The sequence below is a fragment of the Bos mutus genome, chromosome 2 (genome assembly GCF_027580195.1).
Source record: "Bos mutus isolate GX-2022 chromosome 2, NWIPB_WYAK_1.1, whole genome shotgun sequence".
NCBI classification, from domain to species: Eukaryota; Metazoa; Chordata; class Mammalia; order Artiodactyla; family Bovidae; genus Bos; species Bos mutus.
The window spans coordinates 58958617-58983160 of NC_091618.1; the positions used below are offsets into that span (position 1 = coordinate 58958617).

The following is a 24544-nucleotide window of genomic DNA, read 5'->3' on the forward strand; positions in this document are numbered from 1 at the left end:
ACTCTCCTCTTTCACTTTCATCAAGAGGCTCTTTAGTTCTTCTTCACTTTCTGCCATAAAGGTGGTGTCATCTATATATCTGAGGTTATTGATATTTCTCCCAGCAATCTTGATTCCGGGTTGTGCTTCCTCCAGCCCAGCGTTTCTCATGGCGTACTTGTTTAAGTATTAGATAAGGTATGGAGACAAAGGTACAATGAGTCAAAGAAGGCTTGGGATACTTTGGGAATGGATTCCAGTCCTTAAGTGGAGTGAGTGCACATGGGGGCACCCCTAGTACTGGCTCAGGTGCTGGGTTACCTATTTGAAAAGCTTAGCAAATGCACAGAGCAAAGGCAAAAGGCCAGGGGTGGAGGGGAGTGGGTAGTTACCATAAACATTTATTTCGAGGACATCGACTGTATGATAGGGGCTAGGCAATCATTGAAGTCTTCAGTGAGAAATACATTGTTTTGTTATACTTCTTTATGTTCATTCTATGTTTTAGTGTTGTTTTTCTTTTTAATTACTCTTGGTGAGGTGGTGAGAGAGTGAAGTATCACAATCTTTTCAAGCTTAGATGCCTAAAATTTGTAATCTGGCCTGGAGAAGGGCTTCCCTGGTGGCTCAGCTGGTAAAGTAGCTTTGTTGATCTTAGAACTGAGGATAGCAGTGGCCTTGTCAAGTCATTAAATGAGATTAAAAGAGATAGGAAAAGGAAGGAAATTGAACAAACCTTTTTCTTTTGAGTAAGCCCTAGACACCAGGCTTCATGCTTGGTCCTTTAGTTATGTTCTTGCTTTCCTATAATGGTTACCAGAACTGACTGAACTCAGCTGCATTTGTACCCCAGCCAATCCCCATAACATTCAAACTTTTTTTTATAGCTAAATAGACTGAGCCTCAGAAAGGTGAATAGCAAATCTAAGATCTTATAGGAGATGGAGCAGGAATTCACACACAAGTCTGTCCCGAACTAGGGATCCCTCTCTTAATCTCAGAATCTTCAACTCTCAAAGGAAGTCATTGATTCCATGCTTTCAAAATGTCGGGCTCCCTCCATCTTTACAGCTGGTAGTTGTGCTGGCATTTTGGTAAATGGGTTTAATTTGTTTAATGTCATTAATATATTTTAAAGAGAGGCACTGAAGTCTACCTCAACCACCATGGGGGCACATGTGCTTTTAAAACCACTGGTCAAATTACAATTCTCAAATTATTACCAAGGTTTCTTACTCTTGGCTGTAGCCCAGTCCCTACAGATTCCTTCCAAAGTCACATAGAGCAGAGAGGAGAAGGTTCAATAACTCAAGGTCCCGAGGTGGTAGGAGAATGTGTTCTTACCCACTGGAGGCTTCTGGCTGGCTGAGCATAGTGATAACCATCTACCCTCTCCTTATAACTGCTTCTGAATAATGCCTGAGACCAGGCAGTAGCTTATCCTTTTCTGTTTTTAGTAAACAGTTTGTTCTTTTATTTTCCCCATTGCTTTTGTTTGTTTGGGGGTTTTGTTATTGTTTTAATTTGGCTACCCAGAGGCATATGGGATCATAGTTCCCTGACCAGGGATTGAACCCATGCCCTTGGCAGTGAAAGCCCAGAGTTCAACCACTGGAAGGCCAGAGAATTCCCTAGGGCTTTTCTAAGTGGGGAGGAAGGAGAAGAAATAAGATGCGGGGGGGGGGGGGGGGGGAAGTGGGAGTGTCACAGAGACAACTATGTTATGTGACTGTTTTAACAAATTGATTTAAATTTAAAAAACAAAATAGGTCTCTGCCTCCATTTCTTTCTGCTACTTTTGTGCTTTTGAAATCCTACATCTTCCACTGATTGTGCTTATCAACCACTGCTTGTGCTTATCATTGGCTATTAATTTGGCTGGTGGGAAATCTAGATGGAGAAGAGGGAATATCCCATTGTTCTCTCACCTCTCTGTTTGTGTTTTCATTGATGGAAAAGAAGACAGGAAATAGAAAAAGAGAAAGAGCCATTTATACAAATGCCCACCAACATGCACCCCAGGTGTCTCACCACAGCCTCATTCAAGACATCTTCCAACAAGAAATCATCATTTCATCTCTATCTTCTAGTCTGACCTCAATCCAAAGACCTTTACCACTTATTTTAAGAGTCAATGCTACAGTCAATGCTATTAAATTATAATCACTCAAGGATTGTGATTTGTCTCCTATATTTGCCAATTATTCATGAACTTCCAACCAATCAAGAAAATGAACAGTCAGTCTTGACTTGAGTCTTGACTCATCATCCATATCCAGAGGGTCACCCAAGGTTACCAATGTTCCGTCCAGATCTTTCTCAAGTCCTTCTCTCCTTGACTTCCCCACCACACTAGTTGAAGTCCTTATCTTTGCTTCTGGTCTGGTCTCTGTCCCATATCTCATCACTCCCAAATGTGTATTTCCATAGAGAGATCACAGTGAGCCCCTGGAAATGGAAATCTACTCATGCTACTTCCCCTGCCTAAAATCCAGTGGTTTCTCTTCCTCTCTCCCAGGTCCAATTTAATCTTCTCCATACAAGCCGAGAAAGAAATGGCAACCCACTCCAGTATGCTTGCCTGGAGAATCCCATGGACAGAAGAGTCTGACGTGTTATGGTCCATGGGGTTGCAAAGAGTCAGACATGGCTGAAGCAACTTAGAACATACAAGCCATGTGGGATTAATTTATTTAGTTCAAAAATATTTATTAAAGGCCTTCTGTATGTGAGATACTGCTTGACAAACTGGGGTCCCATGGTAATGTAAACAAACAAGAATCCCTGTCTTCATGAAGCTTATGTTCTAGAGGAGGGAGAAGGGACTTATCTATTAAATAAATAGATAATTTTTATTGATTGCTAGAACCATTTAAGTGGTTTAGGATTGAAGTCAAGGAGATGGGTTGCTATATTACATAAGGCGACTGGAGACAGGGTCCCTGAGTCAATTTTTGAGGGGTGTTCCAAAGGAAGTACAAGTAACAGGTAGCGATGCAGATATATGAACAACTGGATTCTAGGCAAAGCAAACTCTAGTGAATTCAAGAGCTCTGGAAAGAGCAAGGATGCATCGAGTGGCCTGAGTAGAGTTTGAGAGGGACCTGGAATAGGTGAGTGTGTGTGTATTTGTGTGTGTGTCAGTTAGGAAACTGCAGACAGGGGAGGCCGTCTATAAATTATACTCATTTTTGACTGAGTGGAGGGTCAGTGATCCTAACATCCCCTCCTTGTTCAGGGTGAACTGAACTGATGCCCAGATGAGGTGGGTGCCCTCCTCCATGCTCTTGCTTCACCTATCCACACTTCCCCCATAGTCCTCGCTGACCACTTGTGATTTCTTCCTTGCTTGTCTTCCTCATTATGCCACAGTTCAGAGGTTGTCAAAACTGAACATGCAGCAGCAGCATCTGCTGCCCCCTTCTTGAAAAAAAGCTTCAGATTAAGTAGATCTGACATAGGACCCAAGAATTGGCATTTCTTGCAAGGTTTCGAGAGATGCTTCTGGGAAGCAGGGTGTGTCCTGAGGACCCCTATTCTAGTTTTCCAAAGGCTGGGGCTGAGTATGATTAGTATGCATCCCCAGAGCTCGGCTGCTCACTTGGCTTGGGGGCGAAATTCAGAAAACTTGTATTGAGCACCCAAGGTACATTTGCTGGAATGAGAAGAAGGGAAGTAAGGTACCTGAATGGTAAGCCCTCTGCCCTCTCTGTTAATCTTCAAGTGATGCAGTCTTCTGTTGGCAAAGTTCTCTGTATTGATGGTGAATACATGGGTTTCTTCCTTGTTTAGCTGGGAGCGAACTTGTAAGCTTCCTTGAAAGAAAACATTAGAAATTAGAATTAAAAATAGACCAAATAGTGTAAAAAAGTAATCAGATTGCTTTTTAATTGATCATGGCTGTTTTATAGTGACTTATGCCATAACCCTTTCATCATTCACATTTTTAAAAGGTACTATATATGTCATGACTGTAGCATCTGGATCCATATTAAAACTCCTGAGTATAGATGAAATATGCATGTGTGTGTGTGTGTGTGTGCTATCAGAAAGGAAAATAATTTGATTGTGAAAACTTTAATAAGATTGTCCACAGTCTCTTCAGTTTCTACCACTTCCTAGAACTCCTTTTCTTCCTAATTGCCTTCGTGGAATTTCAGAATATATAATGTGAAACAAGGTTGTAAAGTAATCTGAGGCAGAATAGGTGAGAGCAATCTGGAGCAGTGAGGTCATTACCCAACAGGGTCAGCCGATAGCAGAAGCTCCCTACAGTTAGCCCTGATTCCTCCTCTCCCTTTGGTTCTGATCATCATAGATTTTCAACTTGGGAGCTTATTTTCTCACTTAAAAATTAATAATAGCTCCCTGAGAGTGAAAGTTGCTCAGTCCTATCTGACTCTTTGCGACCTTATAGACTGTGGCCTGCCAGACTCCTCTGTCCATGGGATTCTCCGGGCAAGAATACTGGAGTGGGTAGCCATTCCCTCTCAGGGATCAAACTGGGGTCTTCTACATTGCAAGCATACTGTTTACCATCTGAGCCACCAGGGAAGCCAAAGAGGACTGAGGTGACTATATGAAAGTGAAAATGTTAGTCACTCAGTCATATCCAACTCTTTGAGACCCCATGGATTGCAGTCCTCCAGGCTCCGCTGTGCAAGGAATTCTCCAGGCAAGAATACTGGAGTGGGTTGCCATTCCCTTCCCCAGGGGATCTTCCTGACCCAGGAATCGAACCTGAGTCTCCTGCATTGCATGCAGATTCTTTACCTTCTGAGCCACCAGGCCTCATATAGGAAGCCCTAATAGCTCCCTAGAAATAGCATATTTGGTGCTGAGAGGCACCTTCGCCTGGGGCAAGGGGCCGGCCTGGGGCAAGGGGCCGGCCTGTGGTAGGGAAAGGGCACCCCTTATAAACTAGTGGGCTGTTCCCTAGCAAGCTCTTTCAGGCTTTTTCTAAGAACTTGGGTTTTTGATACTATTTAATGCAATGTACTATATAATATATAAATATGTTCCTAATATATCATGTATAAATTTTCTATGTAGTATATAAATATATATAATAATATAGCATACAAATTTTACATATTATATATAATTCAACCCAATAAAGTAAATCAGCATGTGATATTTATGTGTCAGGCATGGTAGTAAGGCACACATTCCTTGTAGTTATTTGGGATTCTTACCATTCCACTGAATGAGTCATTCATACACACATTCTGCACACATCTATCTATTTTAGAAATCACTTCCATTTTATACATCTTCACTAAAACTTGCCTAGGAACCATCCATCTTAGATGTTAATCATCTCAACTGAGACCCTGTCAAATAATTTATTCTGAAGCCTCTCTGACACTCCAGTTTAGGTCTAAAACACCTCAACAATTTCTTAGAGCCGTGCACATACTGATCTCACCTACTTAGGAGGTTTTGATGCAATCAGTGCCTCTCAAAGCACCCTAAGAAGATATCCTGAAACCTCTTGCTAACTCATCTGCACACAACTCCTAGGAGCATAAACTCAATTCAAGACTTTTCAAAAATAAGCTTGTTACCATTAAAGGCTGACTTGCAGTCTTACAGGAGGCACTGGGGTGAGGTGGAAATGGTTGGGACCAGAAGTTCGTTCATCACCTTCCCCTTAGCGTCATGTTTAGCTGCTTGGTCAATGAGCAAAAAGACATGTGTCTCCTCAGCTACTCTGGTGTCACGAGGTTACTGTCACCTTCTTGGATGACACTGCCCTGGACCCACAAAATTCACTGCTCTTAAGCCCTCTTTACCTAATTTATATGCTTCATCTGTCTGCTTTCATTTACCTCCCCAGTGTCTCCCATCCATACCTTTGCTTCCAAAAGTGTTTAACATAATGGTGATCATTGCAAGTGTAGAGTCCCTTAGACAGGGAACTGACTGAGGCAAGATGCTCTGAATCTAATAAATGAACAAACAAACAAAAAAAGGACTGTCTGGTACATATATACAATGGAACTCAGCCACTAAAAAGAATGAAATAAGACCATTTGCAGCAACATGGATGGACCTAGAAATTGTCATGCTGAGTGAAGTAGGTCAGAAAGAGAAATAACTTATGACATTCCTTTTTATGTGGAATCTAAAAAGAAATTATACATATAAACTTATTTATAAAACAGACTCACAGATTTAGAGAAAGAACTTATGATTCTCAAGGAGGAAGGATGGGGGGAAGGGATAGTAAGGGAGTTTGGGATGGACATGTACACACTGCTATATTTAAAATGGATAACCAACAAGGACCTACTGTAGAGCATATGAAACTCTGCTCAATGTTATGTGGCAACTTGGATGGGAGGGGAGTTTGGGGTAGAATGGATACATGTATATGTATGGCTGAGTCCCTTTGCTGTTCACCTGAAACTATCACAATAATGTTAATCAGTTTTACTCCAGTACAAAAATTTAAAAAAAAAATTTAAAGGATCGCCTTAGCCAAATGTTCACTATAATTTATCTAGGAAAATGTATCCCCTCTTACGTGGTCTCGTTTTTTCTTTTCCGTTAGTATATGTTGACATTGCTACATTATAAACAGCATGCATTTACCTGTGTGTGTGTGGATATGGGCTGAAAGAAGATGTTCAGAGTATAGAAAGGAAATGAAACTGATTTGAGTCTCAGGGCTTTTCCAAATATGCTTCTGGAATAAACATATGTATAATGGAATGACCTTTTGGTCACCAGCAAGTATGCTGTAAAAGTTTCATTGCATCTTATTAATATTGGAAAATTCTAGCTGTATATGTCCTCACTCTTTTTAGGTCTCCAGGCAAAATTCATATCATTATTTTTAGAATTATACAAGTATTATCAATGTCATTTTAAAAGTGATGGAGAGAAATAAATAATCGCAAAAAATGTATTCAAATACAATGATAAAGAATCTAGTTTAAATCAAAGAGGATGTAGACATATTCTATTAAACATTCTTGCTACTTTCTGGACAGTTACTACCCCTTGGCTTCTCTCATTCTTGAGTTTCTTGCATATGACTCCTCTTTCATCTAGAACTTTTTTTGTTCCTTCCTTCATATGACAGGTGAAGGAACAGAGGTGAAGGAAGGTAAATAAATTTTCATCATTTATAGTAAGTGATTAACTCAGATTTAGAAATGAAATTGAGTTAGTTCTAAAGAGCATGATTTTCCCATGGAACACAAAGGTCCCATGTGTTCATCTCAGCCAAGAATAGGTCTTCCATTCCAACTTTTCCCATTAAGTTGATTCCTACTCAAACTCCAACATTAAGCATTCCGTTACCCCTTCCAAGAAACCTTATCTGGCTTTTCCAAGGTGCCGTCTTCTGCTCCTGTGGGTCCTGTGCTCACCTCTGTGTTGTCTGTTTACTTGCCTATTTTTTTCCTTCCTTCCTTGCCTCTCTCCCTTCTTTCCTCCCTTCTTTCATCCCTTCCTTCCTTTCATTCTTTTCTAAACTACATAAATTATTGTCTCAAATTCTGAAGGCTAGAAGTTTGAAATGTTCTCTCAAAGGATCTAGGCTAGGATTCTTCCTTGCTTCTTCTTAGCATTTGGTGGCTACCTCCATTCCTTGCCTGGAAGATGCTTTATTCCAATCTCCTTTTCTTCACATGGCTCCTCTCTATGTGTATTAGATAGACCGACATTAAGAGCTACTCTAATACTGTAAAAGGATAATTCTGTTCATTTTTTAGCCACCGATCTCCTATTTATATTCTTCTTGACAATCACCTACTTGTGAGAATGTGAACATTATGGACTAGAAATTCGAAATTTGAAAAATCCAACTACTATCTAGCTCATCATCTTGAATTGGGCCTCAGGATAAAGATTCTCACACCTCAGTTTCTTCAAGAACAACATTTTGTTGTAGTTTACTTGTTTCCACTTTGCCAATTATCCTATGCTAATCTGTCTTCCATACTGTCATTAGTGTCAGTATTCTAACACAGGCTTACTTGGCCACGTGATTCTACTCCAAGATTAATTTTACATGATACATTCCAGTGTGTAGCCTGACATGCAAAGCCTCCTTCTTAACTTTTCAACTTTATCAACACATACTTCCCATAACTGAATCATATCTAAACTAACAGAATTCCTTCAAATAATGCTCCTTCTTGATTTTTTGCATTTTATTTCTTCATCTGAAACTGCCCCTGCCTTCTCACCTGTATGCCAATCCCTTCTCATTTATTAAGACCCAACTGATATGACCCAGGTCTCCACTTTCCTTCAAGACAGGTATGATCTTTCCTTGTTGTATGGTCACTGTGCTCATTTTTGGTAACATTCTCAATGTATCAAGCTTCACTTGTCTTTCCCCTTGAATTTAAGCTTCTCTGATATGAATAGATGCTTATTCATCTTTGTGTCTTCAGAGAAGAGCACAGAGCCCGCTATCTTAAGTCACCAGAAGACACTTGTTGAATAAAATAGGCACTCTGTAGAACGTTCGGAGAAGGCAATGGCACTCCACTCCAGTACTCTTGCCTGGAAAATCCCATGGACGGAGGAGCCTGGAAGGCTGCAGTCCATGGGGTCGCTGAGGGTAGGACACAACTCAGCGGCTTCACTTTCACTTTTCACTTTCATGCATTGGAGAAGGAAATGGCAACTCACTCCAGTGTTCCTGCCTGGAGAATCCCAGGGATGGGGGAGCCTGGTGGGCTGCCGTCTATGGGGTCACACAGAGTCAGACACGACTGAAGCGACTTAGCAGTAGCAGCAGCAGTAGCAGAATGTTATTATCACTTTGAAAAATTATATACTAGCAGTTATTTAATGTTTACTCTGTGTCAGACACAAAATTAGCAAATAGTTAAAATGTTATAGTTATGTCTTTAAGGGATTTGTTATCTAGCTAAAGGGGACAAAATCAAGGTCATACTTTCTTGCTTATGTGCCAACCATGCATTATAACTTTAATTTGGTACTAAAGACTTTTTTCCCCAAAACTTCTCAGATTAGAGAGCTAAATTTCACTGAAGTAAAATCTCTACAAATAAATAATAATATAAAAGCAATTATTATGACATTCATAGTGAAATGGATTCAAACCCAGGAGGACAGAACATCAATGTGTGTGGTCCTTCCACTGTATCATGTTTCCTTCAAAGACATATTTGCTCAAGTATACAAGTGAGTTGATGAATAGAGAGATGTATGGTTGGGTAAAGGGAAAAGAGGATGATTATTTATAGACAATAGAGATACATGTTTTGTGAATTCAAATAATGAGCAGTTGTAAGAACTGAGGTAATGAGAAAGAGTCCTCACAGAAAGAGATTTATTGAAGAAGGTAGAACTGAAATAGGCAAAAAAGAAAAAGAAAAGTACTATGCTTATGTAGCTATAGAGATATAAGCAGAGCAATGTGACTGATTTTTACCATGATTTGAATAGAACCAACCAGAGGCCAATATGGCTGATGAGCATCTTTATAGACAGTCACCCAACTGATCTTCTCATTTTGAAATATAGAAACACTAAGACTCTGAAACATGAGTATAGCTTGGAAGAGGGTGGTAACAAAGAGAGAAGTCACAAGGAGAAGCCTTGTACTAAAAGGGCAAAGAATTTGAACTTCTTATAAAGAAAGATCCCGTAAGGCACTAAACACATGCCTGACTGGGTTGATATACACAAGGTGATGGTTAAAGAAAACTAGCCTGGGTACCCCGTGTCCAGGTCAGATCTAAAAGGGAAGATGGAGGGCCTCCCTGGTGGCTCAGTGGTTAAAAAATCCACCTGCCAATGCAGGAGACTCGGATTCGTTCCCTCATGCAGGAGGATCCTACATGCTGGGGAGCAGCTAAGCCTGTTTGTCACAATTATTGAGCTAGTGCTCTAGAGCCTGGGAGTTGAAACTACTGAAGCTTGCATGCCTAGAGTCTGTGCTCCACAGCAAGAGAAGCCACAGCAATGAGAAGCCTGCATACCACACCTAGAGAGTAGCCCCCAGTAGCCACAACTAGAGAAAAGCCTGGACAGGAACAAAGACTCAACACAGCCAAAAATAAAATAAATAAATAAGAATAGAAGAGAAGATGAAACTACCAGTTCTTACAAACATCAAAACAAGAACTATTGAAGGTGCTAGACTGCTGCTATGGAACAGGAATCCACATAAACGCTGCTGTTAATATCGCATGTCAATTTCTTGCTTTATCATTTCACTTTGAAATAAGGAGCTCTTCTACATCTTGATTGCTGTCCAATCCTTAGCAGCCCATATCAACTACAGACATATGCACCTTTCTATGCAGCTTTTAGTGTCTACTAACCAGGCCACCCTCACTGATCAGCTTCTCTTTTATCTTCACTGCCCTACTTAGCGGTAGGTAAGGCAATTATTTCACTTCAGTTCATTCACTCAGTTGTGTCCGACTTTTTGTGATCCTATGGACTACAGCACGCCAGGCTTCCCTGTCCATCACCAACTCCCAGAGCTTACTCAAACTCATGTCCATTGAATCAGTCATGCCATCCAACCATCTCATCCTCTGTCGTTCCCTTCCCTTCTTGCCTTCAATCTTCTCCAGCATCATGGTCTTTTCTAATGAGTCTGTTTCTTTGTATCAGGTAGCCAAAGTATTGGAGCTTCAGCTTCAGCATCAGTCCTTCCAATGAATATTCAGGACTGATTTCCTTTAGGATGGACTGGTTTAATCTCCTTGCAGTCCAAGGGACACTCAAGAGTCTTTTCCAACATCACAGTTCAAAAGCATCAATTCTTTGGCACTCAGTTTTCTTTATAGTCCAACTGTTACATCCATACATGGCTACTGGAAAAAAGCTTTGACTAGATGGACCTTTGTTGGCAAAGTAATGTCTCTGCTTTCTAATATGCTGTCTAGGTTGGTCATAGCTTTTCTTCCAAGGAGAAAGCATCTTTTAATTCCATGGCTGCAGGCAATGGCACCCGACTCCAGTACTCTTGCCTGGAAAATCCCATGGATGGAGGAGCCTGGTAGGCTGCAGTCCATGGGGTCGCTAAGAGTCAGACTCGACTGAGCGACTTCACTTTCACTTTAATCTTTCATGCATTGGAGAAGGAAATGACAACCCACTCCAGTGGTCTTTCCTGGAGAATCCCAGGAACAGGGGAGCCTGGTGGGCTGCCGTGTATGGGGTTGCACAGAATCGGACACGACTGAAGCGACTTAGCAGCAGCAGCAGCAGTCACCATCTAGAGTGATTCTGGAGCCCCCAAACAAACAAAAAACGTATTTCACTGTTTCCATTGTTTCCCCATCTATTTGCCCATGAAGTGATAGGACCGGATGCCATGATCTTAGTTTTCTAAATGTTGAGTTTTAAGCCAACTTTTTCACTTTCCTCTTTCACTTTCATCAAGAGGCTCTTTAGTTCTTCTTTACTTTCTGCCATAAAGGTGGTGTCATCTGCATATCTGAGGTTATTGATATTTCTCCTGGCAACCTTGAGTCCAGACTGTGCTTCCTTCAGCCCAGCATTTTTCATGATGTACTCTGCATGTAACTTAAATAAACAGGGTGACAATATACAGCCTTGATGTACTCCTTTCCCTATTTGGAACCAGTCTATTGTTCCATGTCCAGTTCTAACTGTTGCTTCCTGACCTGCATATAGGTTTCTCAAGAGGCAGGTCAGGTAGTCTGGTATTCCCCTCTCTTTCAGAATTTTCCACAGTTTATTATGATCCACACAGTCAAAGGCTTTGGCATAGTCAATAAAACAGAAATAGATGTTTTTCTGGAACTTTCTTGCTTTTTTGATGATCCAGAAGATGTTGGCAATTTGATCTCTGGTTTCTCTGCCTTTTCTAAAACCAGCTTGAACATCTGGAAGTTCATGGTTCACATACTGTTGAAGCCTGTCTTGGAGAATTTTGAGCATTGCTTTGCTAGAGTGTGAGATGAGTGTAATTGTGCAGTAGTTTGAGCATTCTTTGGCATTGTCTTTACTTGGGATTGGAATGAAAACTGACTTTTTCCAGTCCTGTGGCTACTGCTGAGTTTTCCAAATTTGCTGGCATTTTGAGTGCAGCACTTTCACAGCATCATCTTTTAGGATTTGAAATAGCTCAACTGGAATTCTTTCACCTCCACTAGCTTTGTTCGTAGTGATGGTTCATAAGGCCCACTTGACTTTGCATTCCAGGATGTCTGGCTCTAGGAGGCACTTATTTACTTAGTGGTAAATAAGGACTCCTAGGTCAAGACTCTAGGAGTCCTTATTTTGTTTATTTCCTCTATAAGCTACATATGCCACACATTTAAGTCATCTGCAGCTCCCTGGTCTCTATAAAGTAAATCCTATGTCTCTGTACCTCTTTACAGCTCAACCATCATGCCCTCATCGTTCCATCATCATCTCTCACCAGGACTATTGCAATGCATCTGAACTAACTTCTCAGATTCCAGTCTTAGCTCTTTTCCCTCACACTCATACATTCTTTATTGGGCAGTCTAAATAAGCTTTCTGAAATACTTATCTGATGTTGCTACTTTAAATGTTTTAATGATACCCCAATGCACTTAGAATAAAATCCAAATTCTTTCTTGTAGATCCTATATAACCTTATTTCATTCTACATTTTCCCTCATTCACTAAACTCCAGCTACTGCATACCCACATTATGCTCCCATAATGTGCCAAGTCCACTCCTGCCTTAGAGTCTTTACATCAGCTTTCTCTAAAACTTGGAATGGTCCTCTTACAGATATCTGCCTGGAATCCCCTCCTCATTCATGGGCTAAATCCATGTAGTGATGTCTTCTGTAGCCATGTACTCCTAACTCAATACCTCCATCTAAGAGTGTTTTCCAAACTGCTAGTCATGATTGACTAGTACTTCATAGAATGAATAAGAGAATTCAGTATCTGTTATTACTAACTGCACCCTCTCTAATTCCAATTACAAGCATTTCACTCTCTGAATACAATATTCTCCCTTTCATTTTCCCTTCATCTAATTCCCAGATTCCCATAATATTTTTTTTATTTGTTTGTTTGTTTAATTATACTTGGTTTACATGCTATGTTTGTTTTAGGCATATGCAGTGATTTAGTTCATATTTATTTATAGATTATATATATGTGTGTGTGTGTATTTATTCTTTTTCGTATTCTTTTCCCTTGTAGATTATTACAAGATATTGAGTGTGCTATCCAGTAAGTCCCTTTCGTTTATTTTATATAAAGTAGGGTGTATATGTTAATCCCAACTCCTAATTTATCCCTCCTGCCATCCCCTTTGGTAATCATAAGATGGTTGCCTCTGTCTGTGAATCTACATGTTTTGTAAATAAGTTCATTTGTGTCATTTTTAGATTCCATACATAAGTTATATCAAATGGTATTTGTCTTTTTCTGTCTTACTTCACTTTTAGTATGATAATCTCTAGGTCCTTCCATGTTGCTGCAAATGGCATTATTTCATTCTTTGCTATGGTTGAATAATATTCCATTGTAGTATATACCATACATTCTTTATCCATTCATCTGTTGATGGACTCTTAGATTGCCTCTATGTCTTGGCTATTGTAAACAGTGCTGTAATTGAATGCATGTATCTTTCCAAATTATAGTTTTCTCCAGATGTATGCCCAGGAATGGAATCACTTGATTATATTGTAAAACATTTTAAAAAATGGGCAGAAGATCTAAATAGACATCTCTGAATAAGAATACAGATGGCCAACAGTCCATCACTAATAATTAATAATTAGAGAAAACATCATTAATAATTAGAGAAAATGCAAATCAAAACCACAATGATGTGTCCATTCACACCAATCAGAATGTCCATAATCAAAAAATCCACAAATAAATACTGGAGATGGTGTGGAAAGAAGGGAATCCTCTTGCACTGTTGTTGGAATGTAAATTGGTACAGCCAGTCTGAAGAACAGTAAGGAGTTTCCTTAAGAAACTAAAAAGAGTGCTATCATATGTTCCACAATCCTTATTATAAGGATTAATCTCACCAACTACTCAGTGCTCCTCAACCCCTTCATGTCCTCTCTTCTCTCCTTACCCAACCCAAATTGCTGGTCCATAAATATGACTCGGCCGAGAGAAGCTACCCCACGTCCAAGGTCGGGGCAGTAGCTGTGCTTTCCTGGAGCAGCTGTGAAGAGACACCCCATGTTCAAGGTAAGAGAAACACAAGTAAACACCGTAGGTGCTGAGAGAGGGCATCAGTGGGCAGACAGACTGAAACCACAATCACAGACAATTAGCCAATTTGATCACACAGACCACAGCTTGTCTAACTCAATAAACTAAGCCATGCCAGGTGGGGCCACCCAAAACAGATGGGTCATGGTGGAGAGGTCTGACAGAATGTGGTCCACTGGAGAAAGGAATGGCAAACCACTTCAGTATTCTTGCCTTGAGAACCCTATGAACAGTATGAAAAGGCAAAAAGATAAGACACTGAAAGATGAACTCCCCAGGTCGGTAGGTGCCCAATATGCTACTGGAGATCAGTGGAGAAATAACTCCAGAAAGAATGAAGGGAAGGAGCCAAAAACAACACCCAGTTGTGGATGTGACTGGTGGTTGAAGCAAGGTCTGATGCTGTAAAGAGCAATATTGCATAGGAACCTGGAATGTTAGGTCCATGAATCAAGGCAAATTGGAAGTGGTCAAACAGGAGATGACAAGAGTGAACATCGACATTCTAGGAATCAGCGAACTAAGATGGACTGGAATGGGTGAATTTAACTCAGATGACCATTATATCTACTGCTGTGGGCAGGAATCCCTGAGAAGAAATGAAGTAGCCATCATGGTCAACAAAAGAGTCTGAAATGCAGTACTTGGATGCAATCTCAAAAACAACAGAATGATCTCTGTTCATTTCCAAGGTAAACCATTCAATATCACAGTAATCCAAGTCTATGCCCCGACCAGTAATGTTCAAGAAGCTGAAGCTGAACAATTCTATGAAGACCTACAAGACCTTTTAGAATGAACACCCAAAAAAAGATGTCCTTTTCATATAGGGGCTGCTGCTGATAAATCACGTCAGTCGTGTCTGACTCTATGCAACCCCATAGACAGCAGCCCACCAGGCTCCCATCCCTGGGATTCTCCAGGTAAGAATACTGGAGTGGGTTGCCATTTCCTTCTCCTCATTATAGGGGACTGGAATGCAAAAGTAGAAAGTCAAGAAATACCTAGAGTAACAGGCAAATTTGGCCTTGGATTACGGAATGAAGCAGGTCAAAGGCTAATAGAGTTCTGCCAAGAGAACGAACTCTTTCAACAACACAAGAGAAGACTCTATACATGGACATCACCAGATGGTCAACACTGAAATCAGATTGATTATATTCTTTGCAGCCAAAGATGGAGAAGCTCTATAAAGTCAGCAAAAACAAGACTGGGGGCTGACTGTGGCTCAGATCATGAACTCCTTATTGCCAAATTCAGACTGAAATTGAAGAAAGTGGGGAAAACCACTGGACCATTCAGGTATGATCTAAATCAAGTCCTTTATGATTATACAGTGGAAGTGAGAAATAGATTTAAGGGACTAGACCTGATAGACAGAGTGCCTGATGAACTATGGATGGAGGTTCATGACATTGTAAGGAAAAAGGGAGCAAGACCATCCCCAAGAAAAAGAAATGCAAAAAAGCAAAATGGCTGTCTGAGGAAGCCTTAAAAATAGCTGTGAAAAGAAGAGAAGTGAAAAGCAAAGGATAAAAAGAAAGATATACCCATTTGAATGCAGAGTTCCAAAGAACAGCAAGGAGAGATAAGAAAGATTTCCTCAGTGATTAATGAGAAGAAATAAAGGAAAACAATAAAATGAGAAAAACTAGAGATCGCTTCAAGAAAATTAGAGATACCAAGGGAATATTTCATGTAAAGATGGGCACAATAAAGGACAGAAATTGTATGGACTTTACAGAAGCAGAAGATATTAAGAAGAGGTGGCAAGAGTGCACAGAAACTGTACAAAAAAGATCTTCATGACCCAGATAATCATTATGGTGTGATCACTCACTTAGAGCCAGACATTCTGGAATCTGCAGTCAAGTGGGCCATAGGAAGTATCACTACAAACAAAGCCAGTGGAGGTGATGGGAATCCAGTTGAGCTATTTCAAATCCCAAAAGATGATGCTGTGAAAGTACTGCAGTCAAAATGCCAGCAAATTTGGAAAACTCAGCAGTGGCCACAGGACTGGAAAAGGTCAGTTTTCATTCCAATCCCAAAGAAAGGCAATGCCAAGGAATGCTCAAACTACCGCACAATTGCACTCATCTCACACGTAAGTAAAGTAATGCTCAAAATTCTCCAAGTCAGGCTTCAGCAATATGTGAACTGTGAACTTCCAGATGTTCAAGCTGGTTTTAGAAAAGGCAGAGGAACTAGAGATCAAGTTGCCAACATCCGCTGGATCATTGAAAAAGCAAGAGAGTTTCAGAAAAACCTCTATTTCTCCTTTACTGACTATGCCAAAGCCTTTGACTGTGTGGATCACAATAAAAAATTCTGAAAGAGATGGGAATACCAGACCACCTGACCTGCCTCTTGAGAAACCTGTATACAGGTCAGGAAGCAACAGTTAGAACTGGACATGGAATAACAGAATGGTTCCAAATAGGAAAAGAAATATGTCAAGGCTGTATATTGTCACCATACTTATTTAATTCATATGCATAGTACATCATGAGAAATGCTGGGCTGGACGAAGTACAAGCTGGAACCAAGATTGCTGGAAGAAATATCAGTAACCTCAGATATGCAGATGACACCACCCTTATTGGCAGAATGTGAAGAAGAACTAAAGTGCCTCTTGATGAAAGTGAAAGAGGAGACGGAAAAAGTTGGCTTAAAGCTCAATATTCAGAAAACGAAGATCATGGCATCTGGTCCCATCACTTCATGGCAAATAGATGGGGAAACAGTGTGAATAGTGGCTGACTTTATTTTTCTGGGTTCCAAAATCACTGCAGATGGTGATTTCAGCCATGAAATTAAAAGAAGCTTACTCCTTGGAAGGAAAGTTCTGACCAACCTAGACAGCATATTAAAATTTCAGAGACATTACTTTATCAACAAAGGTTCATCTAGTCAAGGCTATGGTTTTTCCAGTGGTCATTTATGACTGTAAGAGCTGGACTATAAACAAATCTGAGTGCTGAAGAATTTTTGCTTTTGAACTGTGGTGTTGGAGAAGACTCTTGAGAGTCCCTTGGGCTGCAAGGAGATCCAAACAGTCCATCCTAAAGGAGATCAGTCCTGGGTGTTCATTGGAAGGACTGATGTTGAAGCTGAAACACCAAAATTTTGGCCACCTGATGGGAAGAGCTGACTCACTTGAAAAGACCCTGATGCTGGGAAAGATTGAAGGTAGGAGGAAAAGGGGACAACAGAGGATGAGATGGTTAGATGGCATCACTGACTCAATGGACATGAGTTTGGGTAAACTCCAGGAGTTGGTGATGGACAGGGAGGCCTGGTGTACTGAGGTTCATGGGGGTCGCAAAGAGTCAGACACGACTGAGCAACTGAACTGAACTGAACTGAACTGAACTGAACCACGACTCTCCTCTCCTATAGACTCTCAACTCCTTTTGCCAACTCTTACTTCATTGAGAAGGTATTTGTTTGGCAGAACAATAACTGCTAAAATCTAACCTTCACTCTATCTTTGCAAGGTTCAGCTGGTAGAAAAATGTATAAACCCTGCAAATTGCTTATGAGCCACTTTAAATTATTCATGACCAAGTTCAAGTGGGGCTTTCTTGTGTTCCTCAACCTCACTGTATTTCCTAAGTCCATTCACCTACTGACTCAGAGAGCTATGTAATGGCATTAAGTCTTTGCTCAAATCTCCATCTTACCTTCTCCTTCTCCCATCTCAGTTAATAACCTTGACTCCTGCTTCTCTAAGAAAACTGAAGCAATCAGAAGAAAATTCCCTGAAACTTCTGCCACCATATTGAATAACAGATCATTTTCTGAGTCTGTGTGGTTTCTCTACCTTTATAACTTAGATGAATTGTCTGTGCTTTTACTTAAATGTATCCTTGCTTCACATTCTCCTGACCTGTTTCAAGCCATCACTCAAGCAATATCCCCTTTCTCTACCATTTTTTCTTCCTCTCTATGACATCATTCCCATTAGCAATTTTTTCCAGATTTCAATGGAATAAAAAGAAACCTCTTCAACTTTCTTAACTTATCCATGGCCACATTTCCCTGGTCTTCTGGCTTGCAAGGAAACTCCTGTTAGGCATCATGTTTACTTTCTGAATTCAATTCCTTTTTTCCATTTGCTCTTAAACTTCATCCAGTAAGATTTTAAGATTTTCCATGAAAATTTCTGTTGCCCAAATCATCAATAACTTTCATGTTGTTAAATCTAATTTTCCATTTGGGATCTGCAGTTTATTCTCACCAGAATTTTATCCAATCACTTTCTTCTCTTCTATAAAACTATTTGCTTGGCTTCCAGGACATGACTGTCTCCTAGTCATCTTCCCACCTCACTGGCTCCTCCTTCTTCCTCCCCATTTCTGAATCATAATTTTCTCCTTGATCTCTTAATGTTGAAGTTTCAAGGCTCACCCTGTGGACTTCTCTTCTCTATCAATACTCATTGCCTTGATAATTTTGTCTAGCATTATGGTTTCAAATACCATTTTTCTGGTTTCTTATGACTGTTGTAGCACATAGTTCTAGATGCTAGAAGTCTGAAATCTAAGTATCATCAGGTCCATGTTTCCACCAAATACTCTAGGGGAAAGTCTTTCCTTTGTTTCCTGTGAGTTTCTGGTAGCTCTTGGCACTCCTTTGTGTTCTTTGATTTGTAGCTGCATCATTCCCACAGTTGTCTCTATTGTTATGTTATGTGGCCTTATTCCCTTTGTGTGTCCGTTTATGTGTCTCTGTGTCTCTATATCCTTATCTCCCTCTTATAAGGACATTGGTGATTGGCTTTAGGTACCATTCTAATACAGCATGACTTCACTTTAACCTTGTTTCCAATAAAGTTCACATTCTGACATTCCAGCTAGACATCAATTGGCGGGGGTTGGGGTGGGGAGGTGGGGGAGGTGGAAATCTATTGAAGCCAGTATAGTGTCTAACTACAGGCCAATTTCCAAATTAATATCTCCAGCTTGGTCATCTGCCCTCAACTTCAGACTCTTCTAATTAATCGTCTCTCTTCTTGTTTGGCTAATAGGCACCTCAAATTTAATACACCCAAGACTGAACTCATGATCTCTTCTAAACCTGCTTCTTCTATGACTCTTCCCTACTTAAGCACTGACAATCCTGTAAATTCAGGTGCTGAGCCAAAAAAATCTTGGGTTCCTCTCTGGTGTCTTATATCTTGTGTCCAACAGGGAATGACAAAGTTTGATGCCCCACCATCCAAAATACACCTGAGTCTAACCACTTTTTTCATTCCTCACCAATTCCTCTATTGCTAATCCTCACCCCAGTCAGCCAGCATTTCTCATCCAGACTAATTCAATAGCCTCCTAACTACTTTTCTTCTTTTCTAACCCCCTGTGTACTATTCTCCACAGAGCCTCTAGAGAAATCCTGTTAATGTATAAATAAGCCTAACCACTTCTCTGCTTGTTCAGTGGGCCCTCATCTTTCCCAGTTTAGTTTAGTAGACATCTTTTTTTTTTTTTCTTTATTGAAGTATAGTTGATTTACAACATTGTTTTAATTTCAGGTGTACAGCAAAGCAATTAATATGTATATATGCATGTGTGTTAGTCACTCAGTCATGTCCAGCTCTTTGCAACCCCATGAACTGTAGCCCACCAGGCTCCTTTGTCCATGAAATTCTCCTGGCACAAATACTGGAGTGGGTTGCCATGCTCTTCTCCAGAGTATATATGCATATATATATATATATATATATATATATATATATATATATATCCTTTTAATATTATTGTAACACAATTATATATTATTACAAGATTTTGAATATTTAATGTAGTTCCCTATGCTATACAGTAGATCCATATTGTTTATTTATATATAGTCCTGTGTATATACTAATCCCTAACTCCTAGTCTATCCCTTCCCACTTTAGTAACCATAGTTTTTTTCTTTTTTTTTTAATATAAATTTATTTATTTTAATTGGAGGCTAATTACTTTACAATATTGTATTGGTTTTGCCATATACTGACATGAATCCACCATGGGTGTATATGTGTTCCCCATCCTGAACCCCCCTCCTACCTCCGTCCCCATCTTTCCTGAGTCTGTGATTCTATTTCTGTTTTGTAAAGAAGTTCATTTGTATCTTTTTTTTTTTTTTTTTAAGTTTCCACATAAAGGTGATATCATACCTTCTTTGTATTTCTCTGTCTGGCTTATTTCACCTAGTATGATAATCTCTAGGTCCATCCATGTTTCTATAAATAGCATTATTTCATCCTGTTTATGGCTGAGTAATACTCTACTGTATATACACACCACATCTTCTTCCTCTATTCATTTGTTGATGAAAATTTAAGTTGCTTTTCTGTCTTGGCTATTGTAAATAATGCTGCTATGAACATAGGGGTGCATGTATCTTCAAATTAGAATTTTCATCTTTTCCATATATATGCCCAGATAGAAGGCAATTTCCTTGCTGTTATTATAAGGTCCAAAGGCCTCATATTTGTTTTTCCAGTAGTCATGTATGGATGTGAATATTGGATCATAAATAAGGTTGAGTGCCAAAGAATTGATACTTTCAAACTGTGAGGATGGAGAAGATTTTGGAGAGTCCCTTGGACTGCAAGGAGATCAAACCAGTCAATCCTAAAAGAAATCAACCCTGAATATTTATTGGAATGACTATTGCTGAAGCTGAAGCCCCAGTACTTTCCCACCTGATGCAAAGAGCAGGCTCATTAGAAAAGACCCTGATGCTGGGAAAGATTGACGGCAGGAGGAGTAGAGGGCAACAGAGGATGAGAATGAGATAATTAGAGAGCATCACTGACTCAATGGACATGAATTTGAACAAAATGTGGGAGATAGTGGAGAATGTGGGAGATAGTGGAGAACAGTGGAGCCAGGTATGCTACAGTCCATGCAGTCACAAAGAATCAGACAGGACTTAGTGACTGAACAATAACAAGGCCTTATATTACCTCTATTTCCTCATCAGCTACTACATTCCTCCTTGTCTCTGGATCCAGCCATGATGCTTTCCTTACCAGTTCCTAGAGAACATGCACACCTCTATTTCAGGACTTTGCATTCCTTATTTTCTCCAGAATGATCTTCTCAGGGTATTCACAGGGCTCCTCCACCCCACTGCCAACTCCTTCATGTCTTTGCTCAAATAGAACTGGTTTCAAGAGCTCTTCTCTGATGACCATGTCAAAACCTCCAAGATCCTTACCCCAGTTAAACATATCTTTAATTCCTTTACTTTGCTCTTTTTTCCCAATAGAGCTTATCATCTTAGAATATTTTGCTTCTTGTTATATGTATTATTTACTATCTATAGCTTTCCATTAGAATGAATGAGCGTGTGTGTGTGTGTGTGTTCATTTGCTCAGTTGTGTCTGAATCTTTGCGACCCCATAGACTGTAGCCCCCCAGGCTCCTCTGTCCATGGAATTTTCCAGACAAGAATACTAGAGTGGGTTGATATTTCCTACTCCAGGGGATCTTCTCAACCCAGAAACTGTGCCTACGTCTCTTGCCTCTCCTGCATTGGCAGGAGGATCCTTTACTACTGCACCATGAGCCGCTATATATAGGGAAAACATTGTTTCAGACATACAAATCCATGCTGGATCACTATGTAAGAACATTTCTCATTGCATATTTTTTCCAGACATTGTTGGAAAGTCCAGGTCTTTCAAATAGCTATTTTCATAGTATTTATCACCAATCTACTCATTTGTTAATTTTTATATTTTAAAATTTGTTTAGTGATTTTCATTCCCCATTTAAATTGAAAGCTCCATGATAACAGAGCCTTACTTGTGTTTTCCCCTGGGATATTCTTAGTGTTAAGAAAAATACCTGGCATATAGTTGGAGTCAATGGGGGTCAAAAAATATTTATTGAAGTCTTTATAGAATGAATGAATAGGTAGTTTCAATGATATATGAAATATATTTCTTTTATCTCAAGCATGCTTAATTATATATATAATGTAAGCAATTATTTATGGGTTGATAACAATAATTGTAATAATTATAATTTTCTAGCTATTAATGTTAGCTACTGTCATTCTTATAATCAGTATCGTTAGAATTTCATTTATCGCCTATTTTGTTCTAGGAATTGTCTTAAATGCTTTTGTCATATTTCAACTTTAAACCTCAAAAATACATCCTACATATTATTATTATTGTGCTGATTGTACATATGAGGGCAATTTAGCTTGTCTAAGCTAGTTAGACATTTAAATTTCAGCCATTTCACACAGGCTTTCCTCCAGTCTAATTGTAATCTGCATTTGCCACCACCTCACAAGCATGGAAAGATAGTATCCAAACTCTGCATCTCTTCCTTAGCACCCAGCATATGAAGATAAAGCTTTTAATAAAGTTCATTTAAATGAAGGCATAATGTTTGTTTGATAATCCCACTTAGACTTCACAGAGGAAACATTAAAAAAAAAAAATTTTGTGGCTATTCTGAAACCAAACTCAATTGTTCAGAGCTTGTTGTCAAATCACCACAAGCAAAATTGAATGCTAAATTTCATGAGATGTCTCCAAGCTAAAAAAAAAAACAAACTTTTTTAAAAAATCTTCTTTGAAAAAGAGAAAGTTTGTACTTAAAAACTGCACACTCCATGGAAGATAAAGTCCATTTGCACAGCAAAGTTAAACATTATGTTTATTCTTCCCAAGTTTCTATCTTTGGCAAGGTAAGGACAGATTAGAACCCTAAAGAATCAGCCACCTTAAAAAAATATTCCTAGTTCTTTGAGAATTTCTCACGAGTCAGTAATTGCAATGCACTGCGGCTTCTCAGATCCATTCAGCTAAGATGATTTTCTACAGCTCAATTCATTCCTTATTCAAAAGCAACCTTGAAAACTCTCAGAGGAAGTAATAAACAGGTACCAAGTCTTCTAGCCTATTTGGTGATGGGTTGTGGTTTACTTCATTCAGCGCTATTCTAAGCACCTTCATAAGCAACAATTATCTTCTTCTATTTCAGCCTTTCTGTTTACATTTCACAAAATATTCCACAACCTCTTACCTTTAACTGAACAGTTGTTCACATAGAAAAAGAGCCCCATTAAAATGCAGACCAACCGCCCCTCTTCCATGGTAGTCTGTCCAAACCCATCATTGTTTCTCTGCATCATGTAATGTCAGCCTTTTTTTCAGCCACAGAAAAATACACAAAATTATGAAATTAGGAGTTTAATTTTTCATTTTCAATCAGTTGATATGTATGAATGAAACCACACAAGTTCCTCTGGTTCATGGTTGTCCTCTGAATTGAGTCTTTACAGCATGTATAAAAGGCACACACCACAAAACATAATGGAAGAAACTGACCGATGCTTCATGTGCTTGGAGACTTCATCATGGTACTACAGATCTATTTTCCTTTCTTCTGAGACCCAATTAGAGTTCACTTCCATTTAAAAACTCTCTCCCCTTATTTGTGTATGATTTACGGGGTTTGAAGGCAATAGTCATTAGAACTAGACATTGTAATTAGTCTTTAACGTATTCAGGAAGAGGCAGCTTTGTAAATTTTATGTCCTCTTTTTATGATCCAATTGCTTTTGAATATAGAAGCTTTTGATCACGGTACTTGCAATTTTACAATATTTGGAGCAAATGTTAGTTGTGTGTGTTTTTTAACATTTTTTAAAAGTTTTTGAGCACCACAGATCCTGGTGATATAAAGCAATGCCAATTCACAGAAATATTGGGTCACGCTTTGTGATTTGTTTCCTGGGTGGTGAAAACGCTGCTAAGCCCACTACGTACCTGTAACAAGGGGCTCCTACTTTTTTTATATACCTCCCCACGCCCAGTGCTGAACTCCCCAAAGCAGACCCTCCATCAACACATGGCAAAGATCCAAGCCCACTGATGTAACAGGAACAGTGATAAAGACACTACCCAGAGAAGAAAGATTCAGCCTTTCTCCCAAGATGCACACAGCCTGGTATGTGACCCAGAAAAAAGACCATTACAATACAGGGAGAAGAGATGTTGGAAAAGGATATATACATGGAAGAAAACTGAAAAATCACCAGAGCCTTTCTAGGGGTGTTAAACCCTGAATCAGTCATAAAGAACACATAAAAGTTATCCACTAAGGTGAGAGGAAAGAAGTGGGTTTTCTAGAGGAAACAGTATGTCAAAGGGAGGGAAATGGAATAGACGATGGACTGCAAGTCTGTAGTTGAGTAGAAGGCAGCTATTACTATGGAGAATAAGTAGAAAGCAATACTAATACAAATTTGGGATGTGAAACATAATTGTGTTTTTAAGAAAGCTATCCCAGAAAAGGCAATGGCAACCCACTCCAGTACTCTTGCCTGGAAAATTCCATGGGTGGAGGAG

The 24544-nt window shown here is 39.5% G+C and overlaps 1 protein-coding gene across 1 annotated transcript in view; it reads right to left on the reverse strand.

The window, feature by feature from the left end:
- CNTNAP5 (contactin associated protein family member 5) overlaps positions 1-24544 on the reverse strand; it is a 1036258-nt gene that overhangs the window by 59709 nt on the left and 952005 nt on the right. Inside the window, exon 20 of the mRNA XM_070389061.1 lies at positions 3664-3794. Coding sequence (XP_070245162.1) covers positions 3664-3794 — 131 coding nt within the window. The remainder of the gene's footprint in view (positions 1-3663; positions 3795-24544) is intronic.